The 22,491-nt window shown below is 44.1% G+C and overlaps 1 protein-coding gene across 1 annotated transcript in view; it reads right to left on the bottom strand.

The window, feature by feature from the left end:
* Positions 1-9,036: 9,036 nt before the first annotated feature.
* The window catches only part of XK (X-linked Kx blood group antigen, Kell and VPS13A binding protein), a 40,389-nt gene continuing 26,934 nt past the window's right edge, over positions 9,037-22,491 (bottom strand). Inside the window, exon 3 of the mRNA XM_075336428.1 lies at positions 9,037-21,782. Coding sequence (XP_075192543.1) covers positions 20,959-21,782 — 824 coding nt within the window. The 3' untranslated portion in view covers positions 9,037-20,958. The remainder of the gene's footprint in view (positions 21,783-22,491) is intronic.

The raw sequence follows: 22,491 nt of genomic DNA, 5'->3' as shown, positions 1-22,491 counted from the left end.
ACTCCTCTCCAAACTGAACTTCAAAGCTAATCTGCATGTTTTCCCACCCTGGGCTGTCTAAAACCCTAGGTGGGCATATCCCAACCGCCTGGTCACGCCCACTGGTGTGTCTATCTTTCCCTAAGGGGGGTGACTAGGGTTTCTGGTTGGCTGTGTGTTTCCTAGTAAGCGAACGGTGTAATGCGGGGGCCTAACTGTGACTACCTGCTTTTGCCAGGGCGTCACAACCATATAACTGTGGACCACTTCATTATATGGTGTTTTAGTTCAAAATTTTGTTTTGGAATGATTTGTTTTTATTGTTAGCGCTATTCTACTGATTGTAGAAAAGTTTTTTTCGTGCACTTTCATTTTAAGCTTGTGCTCGTTGGTAAAAAAAAACACCACCCAATATGCAAATTTTAATTCAACCAATCGGGCATATACTACTTCTCTGTAGATTAGGGGCATACAATCCATAATGGAAGCCCACTCAGTTACTATAGGACCTATGGGTCGGGGAAGCCTGCAGTAAAGCAGCATCCACCCCACCCCTCATCATAATTTCAACGGTATCTGCATCCCTAGATGCTACTGGTTCTCTACAGCACCATTCAGCCTGAGCATCTACGTATCAGGTTAGGAGGCCTGATTTCTAGAGATGAACAAACCCAAAGGGTGTGTGCCCACGATCAGTGTGCAGAGCGTTTTGGATGCAGCATGCTTCCGCTGCGTCCAAAACGCTGCGTTGTACAGTACAAGCATAGTGGATGGATTTCTAGAAATCCCGTGCCCACTGTGCTTGTTGTTTCCACAGCAAACACTGACCTGCGGTGCGTCTTTCCAGAACGCAGCATGTTAATTGTTTGCTGCAGATTCGCATGCATCCTCCATAAGGAGAACACAGCAAGGAGATTGCAGCGCACTGAACCCTGATCATTGGTACAAGCAGCTGCAGCCTCCTGCGTTCTCCTGCGGAGGAGACTCGCGGCCCCGCAGGTCAGGACCCGCTGCATCCAGGATGCAGTGAGTCCTGATCGTGGGCACATACCCTAACTGTAAAGTTCGAGATCGGTATCGAACATGGACTTTAAAACAATCAGTGCACAAATTCGGAGTGCGGGTACTGTACTCGATCGAGTATTGCTGTGCTCGGGTATGCTCGGTGCTCGACCCAAGGTGAGCCGCATGCAGTGTTTGAATGGCTTTCACTGGGGTTAACACAATGTTTTCAGATTTAGAGTATTCAAAAAAAGAAACCCCATCCTCCCTATGAAATGCTCTGTTTATGGCTGTCTGTTCTTCGGAGAGCCCTATCAGTTTTCAATAGCCAGATCACCTGAAAGTGCATGTGGAGCTCAGATAAACACCCCATGTTAGGCTGGAAGACAAATAGAAAAGAGGAAACTCCAGCTCCAAACTAACATACAATCCATAGCTTTACTTGCAAAATCGTTAAAATTCAAAAAATGTGCAGATAAAGAATTATGTTAATCCCATGGAGGCATCCCTTGTGACTGTCCACATGCCCACTTGATATTTCTGGGTGCCCGTTATAGAAGCCATTGCCATCCGCCTCATATAACTGGTAACAATCCTTCAATTATTCATGTAAATATACATGTACCAGTATTTCATTTCAGCACTGGCAACTCATTGCTTTCCCTTACCCCTGAAGAAGCCACTTTTGTGTGGCGATATATGTATGGTAACTACCCGTCCTCTCTGTATCTTCTCATTTTTATCGCCAGGTTCATCAGATCTTTTCATTTGCTCACACCATCTCCTTACCTTTACAGCAGTTGCCATTATCACAGGTTTATATGTTGTGGTTACTGCATGATCTTTCTTATTTGTACAGCTTATTATATAGGCTGTTGTCCTATAGAATGGTTCCTACGTATTCATTTATATAGCTTTTTCTCATTTCATAATTAGCACCATATTAGTAATTGGCTGTCATTTGTGAAATCTGTTAGGCTAAGTTCACATTTCCGTTGTTTTGTATCAGTCACATGCGTCGCTTGACGCATGTGACTGATGCGCTGTACAACGCTGTACAACGCTGTACAACGGATGACAAAGAACAGAATTCTTTGTCGGATTCCGTTGTGTGCGGGGGCGGAGTTCGGGGGGGGTGCCGAGCGGGGCCGTGGCACTGAGGACGTCAGTGCCGCAGGGACTGCAGGACAGGTGAGTGAGTGTGTGTGTGTGTGTACATGCGGCGTGCGGGAGGGGGCGGAGCCGAGCGGGGGGAGGGGCCAGACGAGGGTGTCAGTGGCAGTGCTTGTCTGCATGGCTGGGGACAGGTGTGTGTGTGTGTGAGAGTGTGAGAGTGTGAGAGTGTATACACATGCTGAATGCGGGAGGGGGCGGAGCCGAGCGGGGGGCGGGGTCAGGCGCTGAGGATGTCAGTGGCAGTGCTGCGGTCTGCATGGCTGGGGACAGGTGAGTGTATGTGTGTGTGTGTGTGTGCGTGCACATGCGGAGTGCGGGAGGGGGCGGAGCTGAGCGGGGGGCGGGGCCAGACGAGGGTGTCAGTGGCAGTGCTTGTCTGCATGGCTGGGGACAGGTGTGTGTGTGTGTGTGTGTGTGTGTACACAGATATGTGCGGAGTGCGGGAGGGGGCGGGGCCGAGCGGGGAAGTGTCGGCCTCCCTGCACACGTAACCAGACTAAATATCGGGTACCAAAGCACCCGATGTTTACCTTGGTTACCCGATATTTACCTTGGTTACGGGCCTACACCGCTTAGCGCTGGCTCCTTGCTCCGTAACCAGGCTAAATATCGGGTAACCAACCAAAGCTGGTGACGTGTGCAGGGAGCCAGAGAGCATGCGCAGCGAAATCAGACGGATCGTGCTGCTCAAAAAACGTTACATGCTGCGTTCCTCCCGCCCGGCGGTCAGTCGTTCCACGACTGATCAGTCGGGCGGAGGGTGCAACGCAGCATCATCAGTCACAATCCGCTGCTCATACAAGTCTATGGGAGCAACGGAGCTGCAGAAGTTCTAGTCACTCTTCCTGTCATGAGATCAGGCACATGATTAGTCAGCTGACATGGAAGGTCCTGAATTTACAGGTCCTTCACCTTCTCAGCTCCTGCAGCCTTCGGTGTGGTCCGGTACGTTTCCTGTCCTGCTCTGCAGAGCAGGAAGAGAGGTGGCAGCTCTCTATGAGTGGCCCGGGCCCCCCTCATTGCCCTAATGGTGGCCCCTGCCCTTGGGGCCCGGGGAGCAGATGAATGAAAGGGGAGGGGATAGGGCTGTCAGTGGGGCCCCCCTCCTGGCTTCTGCTCACCGGGCCCCCTACAGGAGTCACAGTAGTAATGCCCTGATGGTGGCCCTGGCTGGGGGTACTATCCACAATTAGGTATTCACTTGGGGGTTACTGTTCTCCAAAGCTAACACCCATTATTATAATACATGTAAAGATTTATAGGAACATGTGCTGCCCCCGTGCTAGCAGCCAGCGCTGCTCGGGTCTGGGCCTTCAGGGGAGGTCGCTCGAGGGTCTCCAAACCCGGGGGGTCTCGCGGACACTCCGAATAAATGGGGGGGAGGTAAATGTACAGGCTAGGCTGTAGTGAGTTTGTGATGCCACCCACGGTGCGTGGTGAGTTGGGACACCACCGCTGCAGCTATGGGGCACCCGGGGGAGATGTTGTGCAGCAAGTTGTTAACCCCTGCGTGGTCAGGGATGATGGCCCCGGAGCCCGGTGGCTCGGTGCAGGGGATAGCGACCGCAGGAGGGGGGGTGCTGGTGTACTCACTGTTAGTAAAACACACGAGTCTCTGGTAACCCAAGGTGATGGTGGCCGGTGCCGCGGCCGGTTGTGTTCAGGTCCCCCACCCGGCTGGTGGTCTCTATCCTTGTCCTGCACTGCTTTATGTAAGGTGGACGTTCCTAGTGTGAAACTCAGGAGTCCGCTCCCGGCTGGATGTGGCCTAAGGAGCCGTGCCCGCAGACGCTGGCCCGTGGAATCTATGGGCCCTGGCGGTAACCTCTTACCCCTAATCGGTGGGCTGTTGTCTTCTATGAGGGACTTTGGGTGGGACAGGACCTCTAGTCCTGTCCTCAATCAGTTAATTAACCAGTCCGGTTGGTTCCGGTTTCTGACTTCAGGGTCCGAGTACCCTCCTTTGTGCTACGGTTTACGGGTCGGTTCCCCGTGTCGGTAACGGCGGGCTACAACCCTGTCTCGGTCCACCTCAGTTCTGCCGAGCTGTCTTCTCATCTCCTGCTGACGGAGACCACCATCTGCCTCCTAGCCAGTGGCACCAGGGCTCCTACCCTGGTACCGTTCAACTTGAACTTTCCTGCTGGAGCTACACTTAGCTCCAGCCCACACTCCTCTCCAAACTGAACTTCAAAGCTAATCTGCATGTTTTCCCACCCTGGGCTGTCTAAAACCCTAGGTGGGCATATCCCAACCGCCTGGTCACGCCCACTGGTGTGTCTATCTTTCCCTAAGGGGGGTGACTAGGGTTTCTGGTTGGCTGTGTGTTTCCTAGTAAGCGAACGGTGTAATGCGGGGGCCTAACTGTGACTACCTGCTTTTGCCAGGGCGTCACAACCATATAACTGTGGACCACTTCATTATATGGTGTTTTAGTTCAAAATTTTGTTTTGGAATGATTTGTTTTTATTGTTAGCGCTATTCTACTGATTGTAGAAAAGTTTTTTTCGTGCACTTTCATTTTAAGCTTGTGCTCGTTGGTAAAAAAAAACACCACCCAATATGCAAATTTTAATTCAACCAATCGGGCATATACTACTTCTCTGTAGATTAGGGGCATACAATCCATAATGGAAGCCCACTCAGTTACTATAGGACCTATGGGTCGGGGAAGCCTGCAGTAAAGCAGCATCCACCCCACCCCTCATCATAATTTCAACGGTATCTGCATCCCTAGATGCTACTGGTTCTCTACAGCACCATTCAGCCTGAGCATCTACGTATCAGGTTAGGAGGCCTGATTTCTAGAGATGAACAAACCCAAAGGGTGTGTGCCCACGATCAGTGTGCAGAGCGTTTTGGATGCAGCATGCTTCCGCTGCGTCCAAAACGCTGCGTTGTACAGTACAAGCATAGTGGATGGATTTCTAGAAATCCCGTGCCCACTGTGCTTGTTTTTTCCACAGCAAACACTGACCTGCGGTGCGTCTTTCCAGAACGCAGCATGTTAATTGTTTGCTGCAGATTCGCATGCATCCTCCATAAGGAGAACACAGCAAGGAGATTGCAGCGCACTGAACCCTGATCATTGGTACAAGCAGCTGCAGCCTCCTGCGTTCTCCTGCGGAGGAGACTCGCGGCCCCGCAGGTCAGGACCCGCTGCATCCAGGATGCAGTGAGTCCTGATCGTGGGCACATACCCTAACTGTAAAGTTCGAGATCGGTATCGAACATGGACTTTAAAACAATCAGTGCACAAATTCGGAGTGCGGGTACTGTACTCGATCGAGTATTGCTGTGCTCGGGTATGCTCGGTGCTCGACCCAAGGTGAGCCGCATGCAGTGTTTGAATGGCTTTCACTGGGGTTAACACAATGTTTTCAGATTTAGAGTATTCAAAAAAAGAAACCCCATCCTCCCTATGAAATGCTCTGTTTATGGCTGTCTGTTCTTCGGAGAGCCCTATCAGTTTTCAATAGCCAGATCACCTGAAAGTGCATGTGGAGCTCAGATAAACACCCCATGTTAGGCTGGAAGACAAATAGAAAAGAGGAAACTCCAGCTCCAAACTAACATACAATCCATAGCTTTACTTGCAAAATCGTTAAAATTCAAAAAATGTGCAGATAAAGAATTATGTTAATCCCATGGAGGCATCCCTTGTGACTGTCCACATGCCCACTTGATATTTCTGGGTGCCCGTTATAGAAGCCATTGCCATCCGCCTCATATAACTGGTAACAATCCTTCAATTATTCATGTAAATATACATGTACCAGTATTTCATTTCAGCACTGGCAACTCATTGCTTTCCCTTACCCCTGAAGAAGCCACTTTTGTGTGGCGATATATGTATGGTAACTACCCGTCCTCTCTGTATCTTCTCATTTTTATTGCCAGGTTCATCAGATCTTTTCATTTGCTCACACCCTCTCCTTACCTTTACAGCAGTTGCCATTATCACAGGTTTATATGTTGTGGTTACTGCATGATCTTTCTTATTTGTACAGCTTATTATATAGGCTGTTGTCCTATAGAATGGTTCCTACGTATTCATTTATATAGCTTTTTCTCATTTCATAATTAGCACCATATTAGTAATTGGCTGTCATTTGTGAAATCTGTTAGGCTAAGTTCACATTTCCGTTGTTTTGTATCAGTCACATGCGTCGCTTGACGCATGTGACTGATGCGCTGTACAACGCTGTACAACGCTGTACAACGGATGACAAAGAACAGAATTCTTTGTCGGATTCCGTTGTGTGCGGGGGGCGGAGTTCGGGGGGGGGTGCCGAGCGGGGCCGTGGCACTGAGGACGTCAGTGCCGCAGGGACTGCAGGACAGGTGAGTGTGTGTGTGTGTGTGTGTACATGCGGCGTGCGGGAGGGGGCGGAGCCGAGCGGGGGGAGGGGCCAGACGAGGGTGTCAGTGGCAGTGCTTGTCTGCATGGCTGGGGACAGGTGTGTGTGTGTGTGAGAGTGTGAGAGTGTATACACATGCTGAATGCGGAAGGGGGCGGAGCCGAGTGGGGGGCGGGGTCAGGCGCTGAGGATGTCAGTGGCAGTGCTGCGGTCTGCATGGCTGGGGACAGGTGAGTGTATGTGTGTGTGTGTGTGTGTGTGTGTGTGTGTGTGTGCGTGCACATGCGGAGTGTGGGAGGGGGCGGAGCCGAGCGGGGGGCGGGGCCAGACGAGGGTGTCAGTGGCAGTGCTTGTCTGCATGGCTGGGGACAGGTGTGTGTGTGTGTGTGTGTGTGTGTGTACACAGATATGTGCGGAGTGCGGGAGGGGGCGGGGCCGAGCGGGGAAGTGTCGGCCTCCCTGCACACGTAACCAGACTAAATATCGGGTACCAAAGCACCCGATGTTTACCTTGGTTACCCGATATTTACCTTGGTTACGGGCCTACACCGCTTAGCGCTGGCTCCTTGCTCCGTAACCAGGCTAAATATCGGGTAACCAACCAAAGCTGGTGACGTGTGCAGGGAGCCAGAGAGCATGCGCAGCGAAATCAGACGGATCGTGCTGCTCAAAAAAGTTACATGCTGCGTTCCTCCCGCCCGGCGGTCAGTCGTTCCACGACTGATCAGTCGGGCGGAGGGTGCAACGCAGCATCATCAGTCACAATCCGCTGCTCATACAAGTCTATGGGAGCAACGGAATCCGCTAAACGGATTCCGTTGTTTACAAGAGCAGCGGATTGTGACTGATACATTTTAGCGGAAATGTGAACTTAGCCTTATATTTTGGGTTATACATATATATTGTTTTGGAAAAATGTGTAAGTAACTTTTTTTGTTTGTATTTACTACTCTTAACAAATTGTATATTCCCATGGTGGATTTCCTTTGTTTTTTTTTATATATTGGATGCTGGAGGAGGGGTGTGGTTCCTAACAAGAGCACACCTGGGTGACTTTTGTAAAGCTATATGCTTTAAGTGTTTTTAATGTGTGCCATTGTCAATTTCTACATGTTAATAAACTATATGTTTTATCATATTCGTGATCCCAATTGCTTTACATATCATTTTTTCTTTTCTCTATTGTTCTAATTTATGGTGTGTTATTGATTAAAGGGAACCTGTCAGGTGGTATATGCACCCAGGGCCATGAGACGTTCTGGGTGCGTAGGGCTAATCCCTGTCTAACCATCTCTGTATACACTAGCATAGATAAAGAGATCTTTAGAAAAAAACATTTCTAAAGATCTGTTATAATATGCTAATGAGGCCAGGGACTAGTCACAAGGTCATTAGTTTCCTTGGCTATCTGGCCCCCTTAGCATGTAAGCTCACCCCTGTGGGCATGCTAAGATGCTAATGAATGTGCAGCGTCAGAGACATAGTCGCGCTCACGTTTGCTGCCACCATTGTTTTTTTGCTCAGTGTGCATGATCAGAACGTCCCCCGGACTACACAAATTTCAAGCTAGGACGTGTACTCCTAGTTTCATAGTGCGCATGATTGGAAGTCCATGACTTCTGATCATGCGCACTGAGCCAAAATCCAGCATCGGGGGCAGTGGCAGCAGAGAGTGATGAGATCAACCATGCCTCTGACGCTGCGCCTTCATTAGGGGCGTGCTTACATGGTAAGGGGGCCAACTAGCCAAGAGAAGTAACGCCCCTGCGACTAAGTCGCTAACCTCATTAGCATATGATAAAAGACCTTTAGAAATACTTTTTCTAAAGACCTTATTATGTATGCTACTAGATAAAGGGACGGTTAGGCAGGGATTAGCAATATACACACAGAACTGCTCATGGTCCTGTGTGCATATTGCACCTGACAGGTTCCTTTTAAGATTATACCATTTACTGTAGTTCCCTCTATCTTCCTTTGTATTCTTTTCCTCCTTTATGATGCGGTAGTGTTATGATCGGGCCAGCATTGAGAAGAAACAACAAAATCCCAGAGGGAAGCTTTATATTAATTGCCCAGTTATTTGAAGGAAAAACAAGCCTCCTTATTACCGGGGGGGGGGGGGGTGTTGGTGGGGGTTATAACTTTAGAATTGATTGGGCACACAGAGGAAAAATAAAATTGTCCAGAATGAGTAGAACAATGGCAGATGGAAGAGGTATTCTGTTTAACTTGAAAAAAATCCAGCGAAAGTTCCTCTTTAAATGTGTCTAAGGTGCTATTTTTCAAAGGTTTAGGAAAATGTTCATTCTTTGTATAATATACAACTTATCTGCAGAATTTTAGGGAAATAATCTGAATATGAAAATGAAGAAAGCCCAGGTTACTAGTGGATATGTGGTTTGTAAAATACCCTCATCTTTATATATTTGATGTACGGACTCTATTTGTGAGAAACAATATAATTTCTTTGTTTTATTTGTTTCTTTTACACACTACAACACATTATTTTACTTGGTAATAAGTTTATTGGATATTTCAGATCAAGGTCATACAGATATGCCATTTTTTTGATAATAAAAGCTAAATTGTGATTTAATTTTCACACATACTGGCTGAACATGTTAAGGCATCGTATTTGCAGATGAGGATCTTATACATAACTGATAATAAGTGATAACATCAATTTCCTTTGTTTTGTCAGAATTATAGTTTTCATTTACACCAATTCTAAAATGCTGTTGCGCTCATGGATTGAGGCTACATGGAAGCGGTGGGTTTGTTTTAACATGCCAGTGCATACATTAGAGACTATGGAAGAACTATGCACAAAAGACTGTTGTAACAAAATGTCTTATTGATGATCAGTAAGGGGTTAAGCTGGACATACAGTAGAAATCTTGGATGATGGAAATGGCAATTCTAGACCATTTTCTATCAACCATTTGTGGCATTTTGTCACATGAAATTAGCATCAGAAGCAGAATCTGTTGAATTGTTGATCTGTAGTGTAGGGATTTTTCAGGTACTCAAACAGATGTGCATCTCATCAAAGGAAGCCCAGATAGGGTACAGCTAGGTTACGCGACCACATAATATCAGGACCATCTTATGGGATGCTGTATAAGCAGAGGATGGAGCCATGTGTAGGCTCAGGCACCGAAAAGGGGTGTACTATACCCCGCTGGACTGTCACAGACACGTTTAGGTGCAAAGAAAACAATCCTCATCTTCTCACTAGGAGGCACAACGCATAATGATTACGGTCACTTACGTGGTACAAACTTAATGGTTACAGTCCCTGAAAAGGAACACTTATCAGATACTTTCACACTCAGTGGACACAGTAGCATAGTTATTGCATAAATCTCAAGTCTTTCCTTAAGGCGTAGTGGTCAGACTACACCCCAAGATGGCATCTAACTCTTGCTCAAATCTGTGTAGCTATATGTCTAAAGAAGGCGACTTCACTCTCACATGTTCCTATATATGCTAGGCCCATATTAATAGCTTCCTAACGAAGCACTCTGTAGACTTATTTCTTTCTCTTATCACAGACTCGGGGACTTCAATGACCCCTGCATAGGTTTTTTGGTAACCGATTCATTTGTAAGGACATATACAATTCTCCTGATAACTCAGTATGGCTCTGGCTCTGCTGCAGCTGTCTCTCAAAATCCGCCGTCTCTGCAACTCTTATATTTTTAGAAGGGTTACATGAGGTACTTTATTTCTTCACTGCTCCAGTCACTTCTCTCCCACAGCAAAATGAGGTTTGCCTTGAAAGCTGCCCAAGGCAAGACATTTCCTCAACCTAGCAGTAGATTTCCAGGTCTGGCCTGCATTTACTGACCACTCAACACAGAGGTGCCAGAGACGCTGTGGCCACTCGGGGATTTGAGCGAGTCCTCGCATGACACTCGGCTCACGCTCACAGCACAGCGGGAGCCAAGTGTCATGCGACTGTGGTCTGAATGTGCGATCAGACCACAGTTGCGGGGGTGGGGGGCGGCACTGCAGAGGGGAGGGCCAGCGCTGCGAAGGGGAGGGTCGACGCTGCATAGGGGAGGGTCGTCACTGTGGAAGAGAGGGAGGGATTTATCTCCTCATCTTCTCCGTTGCCGGCTAATGCGAGAATCGCACTGTTCTCGCGTTACACCGGTGTAATGCGAGAGCAGTGTGATGTTTCTCTCGCCCCATAGACTTGCATGGGTGCGAGTGGAACAGGATTGCATTCCACTTGCAGCATGCTGCGACTGTTTTTTCGGTCCGATTAAGGCCAAAGAGTAAAATTGGTCCAAGTGGAATGTGATTTTTTTATCACATTCCACTTGCATCGTTTTTCTCGCCATGTGTCCTAGGCTTAAACGTAACTTTGACTCAAACTACAAGCATAGCGCACAAAGCAAGTTGAACTCCATTGGCTGAGACCTCCTACTCATATGAAATTGAAGTCCACTTTGATATTCCTTCAGTCTTTAACTTACAAAAGAATCAGGTGACTATTCATAAAATGGTTCTCCAGCTTCTATTATACAGGACAGTAGGTGACTGGATCTGTAAACACAATAGCAATTACAATTTCACTTATTAAAGGTAGATGAACATATTTTTCTACAGTACATTTAGGCTATGTGCCCATGGGGAAAGTGTCCTGCGGATATATCTGCAGGACATTCCGCAGAAGCTTCCAAAAATCCGCAGCACAACTTTGTCTGTTTACATGCTGCAGATTTGCTGCGGATGTACAGCGGAATGTCCTGTGGATATGATACGGGCATTCTGCATTGAGGATACAATACCATGGCTTTGGCACTGCATCCTCAATGCAGAACAAGTGCTGGAGTGATCATACTTACCTCCATCACGCAGCACTTCACTTTCCGGCCGTGTCTGCACTGTGCAGGAGAAGGTGGGCGGGCCTGAACTAGCTCCGGCTGTCACATGACCGGAGCTCGTGCAGGCCCCATCCACCTCCTGCTGCCCGCTCCTGGCTCCACCGCGCTCCTCTGCACCGGAGGAAGTGACTCCGGTGTCTGCTATCAAAGCAGGTAAGTATAGGACCCTGCAGAGAAATCCGCAGGAATAATTCACATACTGCAGATTTTCCCGCAGGGAAATTCGCATTATTTCCGCTGCGGAAAAAATCGCAGCATGGGCACAGTAGTTCCAAAATGCCATAGAAATGGCTGGGGACTTGCTGTACTGCGGATTTTTGAAAAATCCGTGGAATTTCTGCGAAAAAGTCGTGGCAAATTCTGCAAATTTTCCGCAGCGTCGGCACATAGCCTTAGGCTATGTGGACATGCTGCAGATTTGGTGCAGAAATGCTGTTGCAAAAAAACACGTCAAAATCGGATGCAGTTTTGATGGGTATGACCTCACACTGGTCCTGCAACAAAGTGAAAAGTGAATTGTTTGTATAATACTTATGCTAATTCTAACAGAGGGAGGAGATAACTATGAATATATTATCTGCTCCATTGCAGCTGCCACTTAAGGAGCTGCCGATTTTTTAAACTTTACTTTCTTGGCTTTGAAAGCCTAAACATCTGAGCTGACCAATAAAGGTATTAGAGATTCAGCCTGATAGTGCCAGTATAGCACTGGCTTTAGCTTTCATGCGAAAATTCTGGTAATTGGGTCCCTTTAAAGAGGTAGACTAGAATAAGACAAACAGGGCTATTAACTTCTATAAACAGTGCCACACCTGTTCACAGCTGTGTGTGGTACTGCGGCTAAGACTCAATACATTCAATGGAATTTAGCTACAGTAACAAATACAGCCTATGAACAGGGGTGGTGCTGCTTCTAGAAGTAAAAAAAAGCCTTGTTTCTAAACCTATATAACCTGGAAAATGCAAATACAGCAAGTGTATCAGTCTGCTAGGCAGTGATATCCTCAATCACATCATACTTAAGTCTCCGATAACATGCATTTCCAAATTCTTATATTACTCAAACAAAAATGTAATGTTAGAAGTATATATAGTATATTTATGTCAGCCAACAGCTTTTACATTAGACATGTGAAAGATAAAGTCAGGGAGTCACTTATGTGGTACACATTACATAATGCGGTGTTTAGGGATGATACATAACGCATGCCTGAAGGAATACAGTAATGCTGTTACAAATATTTTACCTATATTAAACAGCTTATTAATGTTACCAGAGCTACTACTCGTAAAATGAAGGCAACTAGTTTACATGTCCTGTGATATCAATGGGCAATCAAATGGAGAATGGAGAAGCCAAGCTAACCTATAAATGCTCTTAGAGAATTGCAAGTAAGTGTCATGTAATGCAAAAGTGGACACAGATATAAGAGGGCCCCTTTGCAAGAACAATATATGGGCCCCTTGTGGTCCAAAAGCTCATCATAGTGCACAATTCCACCTGTTTGGAGGTAGAAATGGGCACCTTCCCTCTTGTGTCACTGTGTGGCCACACAGGTTGCACCAATGGTATGTCCACCTCTAATGTAATGCGGATAGTTAGGGAGGTCAGGTTTTTAAAGTTCCATACATTACAGATAATATATTATTGGATTTGTTGGGCTCCCTTATGGCTTTTCATGGATACCTAAACAGTGTGTGGCCAGAACTTTGTTTTAATCTCCACTCTGATGGGGATTCCGTTAGTTTCCTTGACATTTGTTTCATCAAAATGGCAGAAGGATGTCTAGAAATTGATTTATACACCAAGGACACTGACAGAAATAGTTTACTATATTTTTTCAAGCTGCGATCCTCTGACTACCAAGAAATCTCTTCCCCGATCCCAATTTAACTGGTTAGACCGTATTGTTACCAATTACGCAACATGTTACATTATTGTACATGTACATTGTTGTACGTATACCCTCTTTCACTTGTAAAGCGCCATGGAATAAATGGCGCTATAATAATAAATAATAATAATAATAATAATTAGGCATGAAGAGATGAAATCTAATTTTCTTGAGAGGGATTATCCACCTAAGATTCTTAGGATGACCCAGCAACTAGAAGGGTTGAGTCAATGGATTCCTTTTGTCCATCCATTTCATCCTTTCTCATACAAATTATACACTAGTATACGCAAACATTGGCCACTCCTTAGAAACAGTTACCCACATATAGAGGAATTCTTACCATGTTTTAGAAGAACTGTCAATCTTCAGGACAAATTAATAAGAGCAGATATAGGATCAGCCCATAATAATACCTTTACAACAATGTCATGCTTCATTCACTCTCATTACCTAACATTTCATCTTACAACATAGCAGTTCTATCATGTTTTATCTTGTTTCTTGGTTGTATTTTTTAATACATGCTTCTACCTTGTTTAGTTTTTTATTTCCTCATTTTCCATTCATCTCCCCCTTTTTTTGTTTTAATACATCTATCTATTCTTCTGTTCATATCCTTTCCCCCTCCCCTTTTAATCTACTCCTTTCCCTTTTACTCCCATATTTTCTACAAACAGATTTAGTTATAATTGCTACATATATACCATAGTTGTCATCAGTTGGTTTGCGTATAATTGTATTTCCACATTTAATATGGTGTTCTTCTTTTGTGTCCCCAGGTTCCTTAGCTAGTATATTATTCCACTCACTTATATGTTTTATCAATTACTAATAGTATCTAGTCCTCACTAGTTGTCATTTACTTGGTGGCGATACATCACATCCTGTGATGACATATTCCATCCAATCTATGATTTAGTCCAGCACTCAATCATATAAAGAGAAAATTTCTTTTAATTCTTGAAATCCAACAACCAATGTTGTGCAAAATGTAACGTTTCAGTCAATTATAGACTTTTGTGAAAAACACACCAGATTGGTGATCAGTGGGGGCACTCAGAGGTCAGCAGAGCTGTGCTAGTGCGAGTATATCACTGTGAGGATGCGCAGTCTACTAGTGATGGGTGAACTCACAGATATCAGGAATCAGCGGGTCTAATCAAATTTAAAAAAAAAAAATCAGTTCGGAACCGGAATTAATTCTGGATATCTGCCTTGACACCGATCCCCATATATATTTATGGGGACACAAATCATGCACTTTAAAATGGTGGTAGAAAGGGTTAGGGAGATTAGAGATGGTGCGTTACACTTACTGAGTCTCCCAAGTCACTATAACACTACTTCAGGGCCTCTCATTACCCTCATACATAGTCACTGCTTCTCCCACCCACTGGCAGTCCTGGCATCTCTGGTTGTAGTTAGACCACGCCGACACCCTATGTGAAATCAGAAATCTGGTGCAGACCTTTCAGAACCAAAATTGCATCTCCTGGCAGAAAACTTTCATCAAAATGGCATCAAAACCATACCCCACCTGTGTCCACAGGTAAACTGACCTCATTAAACTCAGTGACTTTACCTCAGGTGAACTAAGTTCATAGACTTGCATCTCCTGGCATCTCTGCGGATTTGGTGCTGAAATTTATACACCATATTCATGCACCAAATATGCATCTCCTGTCAAAAAAGTGCATCAATATTGCATCAAAACCGCATTGCGTTTTGATACTTTTTTTTGCTTGAAGATGCAGATTTGGTGCAGGAATAGGGTGTATAAATTTCAGCTCCAAATAGAATCATAGAATATTAGAGTTGGAATGGACCTCCTGGATCATCTAGTCCAACCCCCTGCTCAGAGCAGGATTCACTAAATCATCCCAGACAGATGTCTGTCAATCCTCTTTTTAAAGACTTCAATTGAAGGAGAACTCAGCACCTCTCCTGGCAGCCTGTTCCACTCGTTGATCACCCTCACTGTCAAAAGGTTTTTTCGAATATCTAATCTGTGTCTCCTCCCCATCAGTTTCATCCCATTGCTTCTAGTCTTTCCTTGTGAAAATGAGAATACAACTGATCCCTCTACAGCAGTGTTTCTCAACTCCAGTCTTCAAGAACCACCAACAGATCATATTTTCAGGTTTTCCTCGATATTAGACAGGGAATAATTCCATCACCTGGCAACCTTAAGGAAATTCTGAAAGCCTGCTTGAGGAAAACCTGAAAACATGATCTGTTGATGGGTCTTGAGGACTGGAGTTGAGAAACGCTGCTCTACAGTGTGACAGCCTTTAAGATATTTGTAGACAGCTATTAGGTCTCCTCTCAGTCTTCTCTTTTGCAAGCTAAACAATCCTAAATCCTGTAACCGTTCCACATAGGACATGGTTTGCAGACCAGCCGCCATTCTGGTCACTCATCTCTGAACTTGCTCTAGTTTGTTGATGTCTTTTTTTAAAATGTGGTGCCCAGAACTGGACACAATATTCCAGATGAGGTCTGACCAAAGAGTAAAGGGGGATAATGACTTCACGTGATCTAGACTGTATGCTTCTGTTAGTACATCCTAGAATGGTGTTTGCCTTTTTTGCTGCTGCATCACACTGTTGAGTCATGTTCAGTCTGTGATCTATTAGTATATCTAAAGGGGGCTTTACAAGCAACGATATCTCTAACGATATGTCATCGGGGTCACGGAATTTGTGACGCACATCCGGCGTCGTTAGCGACGTTGTTGCGTGTGAAACCTATGAGCAAGTGTTAACGATCAAAAATACTCACCTAATCGGTGACACGTCGTTCATTTTCAAAAAATCGTTGCTGGTGCTGGACGCAGGTTGTTAGTCGTTCCTGAGGCAGCACACATCGCTACGTGTGACACTCTGGGAACACGAAAAACAGCGTTCCTGCGTCCTCCGGCAATGAGGTGGGCGTGTCGTTAATGCAGCTGGTCTCCACCCCTCCGCTTCTATTGGTGGGCTGCTGTGTGACATTGCTGTGACGGCGCACAAACCTCCCCCTTAAAAAAGAGGTTGTTCGCCGCCCACAGCGACGTCGCTAGAAAGGTAAGTACGTGTTACCCATCCTAGCGATCTTGTGCGCCACGGGCAGCGATTTGCCTTTGATTCACAAACGACGGGGGCAGGTGCTTTCACGAGGTGCGTGTAAAGCAGCCTTAAGTCTTTTTCAAACATGCTGTTGGATAGCATTATTCCTCCAATGCTATATATGCTCTTTTAATTATTCTTGCCAAGATGTATGACTTTGCATTTCTCCCTGTTAAAAACCATTCTATTAGTTGCTGCCCACTGTTCCAGCTTGTTTAGATCTTATTGAATCCTCTCTCTCTCTTCTCTAGTATTAGCTATTCCTCCTAGCTTTGTGTCATCAGCAAATTTAATCAGTTTACCCTTAATTCCTTCATCTAAATCATTGATAAAGATGTTGAACACCACGGGGCCCAGGACAGAGCCTTGTGGTACTCCACTTGAGACAGTCTTCCAACTGGATGTGCAGCCATTTATGACCACTCTTTGACAAAAAAAGTCACCTCTTGGCAAAAAAGTGTGGTTTTCTGCCAGGAGATGCAGGTTTGTGAAGTCAGTTAACCTGCGGTAAAGTCACTGAGTTTATGAGGTCACCTGAGGTCAGATTACCTGCGGTCACAGGTGGGGTATCATGAGAATCACCAGCTATGACTTCAGATAAACTGAATGACGTCACTGATCACAGCTGCAGCTAAATCAGTCTCTTTCGGAAGCCCACAGCGTGTGAACATGTTCTATGACTTCACTATGTATGTAGCAGAGTCAGAATCGTCAGGGGAGTTCAGGTAGATTACATCAGAACTGGATGTTTGGAGTTAATAAAGGGGTGAAAGAGGGTGTTATTTTTGTATTTGATTTCAAATAAAGGATTTTATTGGTGTTTGTGTTTATTTTCGCTTAGTAATTAGTAATAGGGGTCTCATAGATGCCTCCAATTACTAATCTAGGGCCTAGTGGCAGCTGTGAGCTGTCACTAGCCCTTTATGTTACCCCGACCCGACTGCCACCAGGGCAAATGGGATGAGCCAGGTAATGTGTCAGGATTGTAGGATCTAATGGATGCATCAACTCTTGGGGCTGTAAGCTATTTTTAGGCTGAGGGGCCAATAACCATTGGCCTCCCCATCCTGAGAGTACAAGTCCCCAGCTGTCGGCTTTATCATGGCTGTGAATCAAAATTGGGGGCTGCAGCCTGTAGCCATATGCTTTATCTGTGCTCGGTACCATAATATGTGGGGATCCTATCCCAACTTTTTTATTTATTCATTTTTACACCACTATAGATACGCAGACAGCGCATATGATTCCAAGCAATCAGACATATCACACAGGGTGAGGGCACAGTCTGACTGCAACCAATCACAGACGCCGGGAATGACGGTGGGCGGGGATGCAGTGAATATGCATGAGGGTAATGAGCAGCTCCAGAAGTAGTGTTACAGCCACGCGGGAGACTCAGTAAGTATAACGCTCCTGCTTACCTCTATTTTTTCTTTCTCTTTTTTTTTTTTTTTTAATTATCCGGGTGGCCAGATCTGGATAGTTACTTGGAGTTCGCTGAGAACTTCGGGTCCGATGCATGTACACTAGGTATCACATGTGGATCCGGACTATTACAGTCCGGGTTCGCCCATCACTAATCTTAACACATGCATCAAGCAGCACATTTAGTTCTTGTGTATTCCATCATCAACATGTTCTTCGGGCACATTTTGGGTGAGAAAGAAAATCAGTTCCAGTTATCTGAAAGTGGTTGTTTTGGCATCAAGCACATGGATTTCTGAACATTTCATTTAGAGAACTTGCTGTAACAAAATCTGCAGCAGACTTTATTGCAGATTTCTCTTTATACATTGCAAAGAGTGAAATCCGCAATGAAAATCTGCAGAAACAAATGACATGTAGGCCAATTTATGTGCTGAAAATTTCCACAATACAGTGGCAACCAAAAGTTTTGCTTTTTTTTGAAGTGTGATTACTTGTGCCTGGTTGTTTTTATATCATTTTCCTGGTGATGAATTGAAAGTGCATGAAGTTCTCATCATGCGAAACCTTAATTTAACCAAAATACTTTTGAATATGGGTTTGGTCATTTAATTACAAAAAACTGACTGCCAAAAGTTTTGCATATACTATTCGTTGATCACAACATAGAGAGTAATCCATTGTTCACAGTGCCATAAATTAGTATTTTGTAGCATAACCTCTTGTTTTAATTACTGCACCACACCGATGGGGCATTGAAGACATCTTGAGCGATCTTTCTCCATTTTATTTGCCAATCTGCACACAATTCATCTTTATTGCTATGAGTAAGGGCCCTAACTCTTCACCCTAACTCATTCCAAAAGGGCTCTATAGGGTGTAAATCAGGTGATTGGCATGGCCATTGCTACAGGAGAACATTTTTCTTTGATAACCATTTTTTTATTAAATTGGATGAGTGCTTAGGATCATTGTCTTGCTGGGATTTCTAGTCTCTGCCTACTTTGGTTTTACCATGTGTCAGCATTCCATTTTCCATCAATTCTATGAAGAGGGCCCATGGCAGATGCAGAAAAGCAGCCCCAGACCATGTCATTGCCACCACCATATTTCACTGTAGGTGTTTGGTACCTTACATCATTACGTTTTCCACTTGGGCGGTATATATAGATATATAGAGCTTGCCATCACTACCAAACAGATTGCACCGGTCAAATTTTGTTTAAATGCGGATTGCACATTTTCTGTTAGTACAATAAACCTCCTTTCAATCCAGAAATATTACTCAGTCCATAAGTTATTAGATATATGAAACTGAAATAGCTTTTGCAAAAACCCAAATTGTTATAAAGAAAAAAGGTTAACATTAATAGGGGTGCCCAAACTTTTTCATATGACTGTACAGACACACACACACACACACACACACACACACTCTTTTCAGCAAAAGTACACTATTCATGACAAAATATGCAAACATTTGGCCCAGGAAATGTTGAAAACTAACACATAAAAGGATAAAACAATGTCAAACACAATGTCCATCCTTAGAGCTGAAAACCATTGGCTTATGGTTTACTAAAATCACCAGGAAAATGGCATCACAACAACTGGACAGAAGTAATCACACTTTATAAAAAAAATGCAAAACTTTTAGTTGCTTCAAGTTTTTCTAGCCTAAAAATCTGCACAGAAAAAAAACACACCAAAAACACACTGTGAAAAGCAATATATTATTATACTTAAAAGTTAAAGGGAATCTGTCAGCAGGTTTTTGCTACCTAATCTCAAAGCAGCATAATGTAGGAAAAGAGATCCTGAAACTACAGGGTGTAGCCTTTCTTACACAATAAATATTTTTAGATTTAGCCATCTAGCAGAGTTGAGAGAGCTGTCTCACGTCGGACTGCAGTGCATATGACATTCAAGTCCGAGCAATGAGAAGTCCTGCTGCTTAAACAAACATAATAAATAAGCAACAGATTGAACCATGATATTACAAGCATCCTTGAGTCTGTGTTAACCTTTGCAGCATGCTGTCTTCAGATTACATAACAAAATCCTGCTGACAGATTCAATTCAGGTTGACATTAAAGCACCACTCCAGCGTTTTTTCTTATTTAAACACTGGGGTGGTCCTTAAAATCTAAGTCACCTACCCCCAATCTTATACTCACCATCCGGCATCTTCATCTGTTTTCACCAATGCTCTCGTCAGTGTCAGGCCCTTAGTGACCTTCCTGATGCTCCAGTGTTTCATGGAGCGCATCAGAGGTCACAAATCAATACAACTTCTGATTTCCGGCCAGTCAGAAGCTACATGCACAAGATGGCACTACGGGTCCTGAGTGGCCCTGAAAAAGGATGAAAACACCGGTGGGTGAGTATATGACTTGACATAGGAGATTTTAAAGCACCACTCCAGTTCTGAAAAAAAACCAAAAAACGCTTGAGTGGTGCTTTAATGATAAAATTAATTTAAAGTTAGAATTAATTTAACGCCAAATTGGCTTTTCATTGGTAACAATTTAAATGGATCTTTTAGAAATAGATGTCATACAATGGTGCCCATATGGCATTTTTTTTACATGCAGACATTGAAATTATTGAGCAAGTCTGATCAGTAAAACTGATCCGAGTAGCGCATGTTTGGACTTTTTCCACACCACTCTATTCATTTGCACCGGTCATTTGACACATGGACATTATACAGAAAATGCATTTTTTCCTTTCCACTACCTCTCTTTCTACAGAAGCAGTCTGTTGCAGATTGCTTTTACAGAAAATATCCTCTCATGGGATAGGCCAGTGTTAAAAAAAATGTTTATCAGCAGCAGCGGTGTGTATTATCTCCATTATTCATTCTTCACTAAGAGGTAAATTCTCCTGTTTGAACTAAATATTTTTCCAAATTCCGATTAGAAATCATTTATGAATACTGATTTACCCCTGAAGAATTATCATGTTTTGCATATTTCAATCATAACATTATTCATCACCAGTAAAGCTGAATGATGTATTTTGTAGATTCATTGCATAAAATGCTATACATGCTTGGAAGCGGTCAGATCAAATACAACCTCTTATACATGGCAGTATTACAGGTTTATCTCTATGCACTGGCGGTTACGTCCGGGTGAGTATTGCCATTCTGAGAATCCACCGCCTTCATGTGTTCACTGATGTCGGAACTATTTGATAGTTTGGCCCCAAATTTATCCCCTTTGTTTGGGGCTTTTGATGGTATACAGAGGTAGCACAAGAATTTGAAGCAAGATAGGAGTCCTTGTGAAATACTGGAAGAGAAGAGTTTCTTACAAGGATGGCAAAACTGATAAAAAATAAGCATAAATAGCACTGCCATACAATAGGCGATCAGCAACTGCAGTACAAGCAAAGGGGCACATACATACATGTACACATCCGTTCTGTATATATACCACAGCAGCAAGAGGGCAGCATTTTCAATAAATCTCACCATGTAGTACACAGCCATGCGGTACCAGTTTTGAGATTTATTGATTAGATCCGGATCATTTAGCTTGAGTTGAACAGCAGACCAGCAAAATATGTTGATGCCAGCATAAAGAAAGGTGAGGAAGCAGAGTACTATGGTAGTCCCAACCCTGGACAAGGCTTTTTCTATGTTTTCAGGAAAAGGAGACTTGCTCTGCCAAAAAAGAATCCATGGATAAAAGAAAAAGACAAGAAAGTTTGATAGCACCACCGGCAGGATCCATATCTGAAGCACCGAGCTGAACAGGACCAGTACAATGACTCTGGTGGCAATCTCGAAGCTCCTCCACAGGAATGTGCACAGATAGGCAGCCGGTCTAATACTTATATCATAGTCGTCATACTTGATCTTAATGGCTAAGATGTTGCACCGCAATGCCCCATACACAATGGACAGCAAAGAAATGCACATGAAGATGCCTGCAATTATAAGATTTAGGATTAATGTTATGACAAATTATTCAGATTTGTATTTTTATGAATCAGACTGTGCAGATGAGATACATATATTTACAAATAATGTGCATAAAATCACAAAAAATGATATTTATTCTATATAGTTACCTCATTGATTCCTCATGGATAGTTATATTTGTCCTCCTATGTGCCCTCATATCATGATGACAAAGAATTCAAATATCGTGGCAACCTGTGAAGAATCAGTGAGCTAAGAATATTGGAAATGGCTATTTTATTAGTTTATTTCAGAAGACCCCTGGTCTATATGGAGAGGAATGTTCAGTTAGTTCAATTGTTTTGTAAAAACCTATAGTTGAGATCATACTTTTGTATCACCTTAGGCACATTAATTTTAGCTCAGTTTTTCACAATCCCAGTACACATTCCCTGTCTTAGGTCAGCTAGGATCTTTACTATAGTTCAGGAATGTGAAATGTCAGAATAATGCTAGAGATGATGATTTATTTCAGCTTTTATTTCTTTCATCAAATTTCCAGTGGTTCACAAATTGACATACACTGCTTATTAATTGCCTAAATTGGTTCACGTTTTTGGGAGACTTGCTCAAGCTTCTCACAGTAAAGGCCCTGTCACACACAGAGATAAATCTGTGGCAGATCTGTGGTTGCAGTGAAATTGTGGACAATCAGTGCCAGGTTTGTGGTTGTGT

Source organism: Anomaloglossus baeobatrachus, chromosome 2 (assembly GCF_048569485.1).
Source record: "Anomaloglossus baeobatrachus isolate aAnoBae1 chromosome 2, aAnoBae1.hap1, whole genome shotgun sequence".
In the NCBI taxonomy this organism is placed as follows: Eukaryota; Metazoa; Chordata; class Amphibia; order Anura; family Aromobatidae; genus Anomaloglossus; species Anomaloglossus baeobatrachus.
The sequence above is the reverse complement of the archived record's forward strand: the minus strand, read 5'-3'. Positions and strand labels throughout refer to the sequence as shown.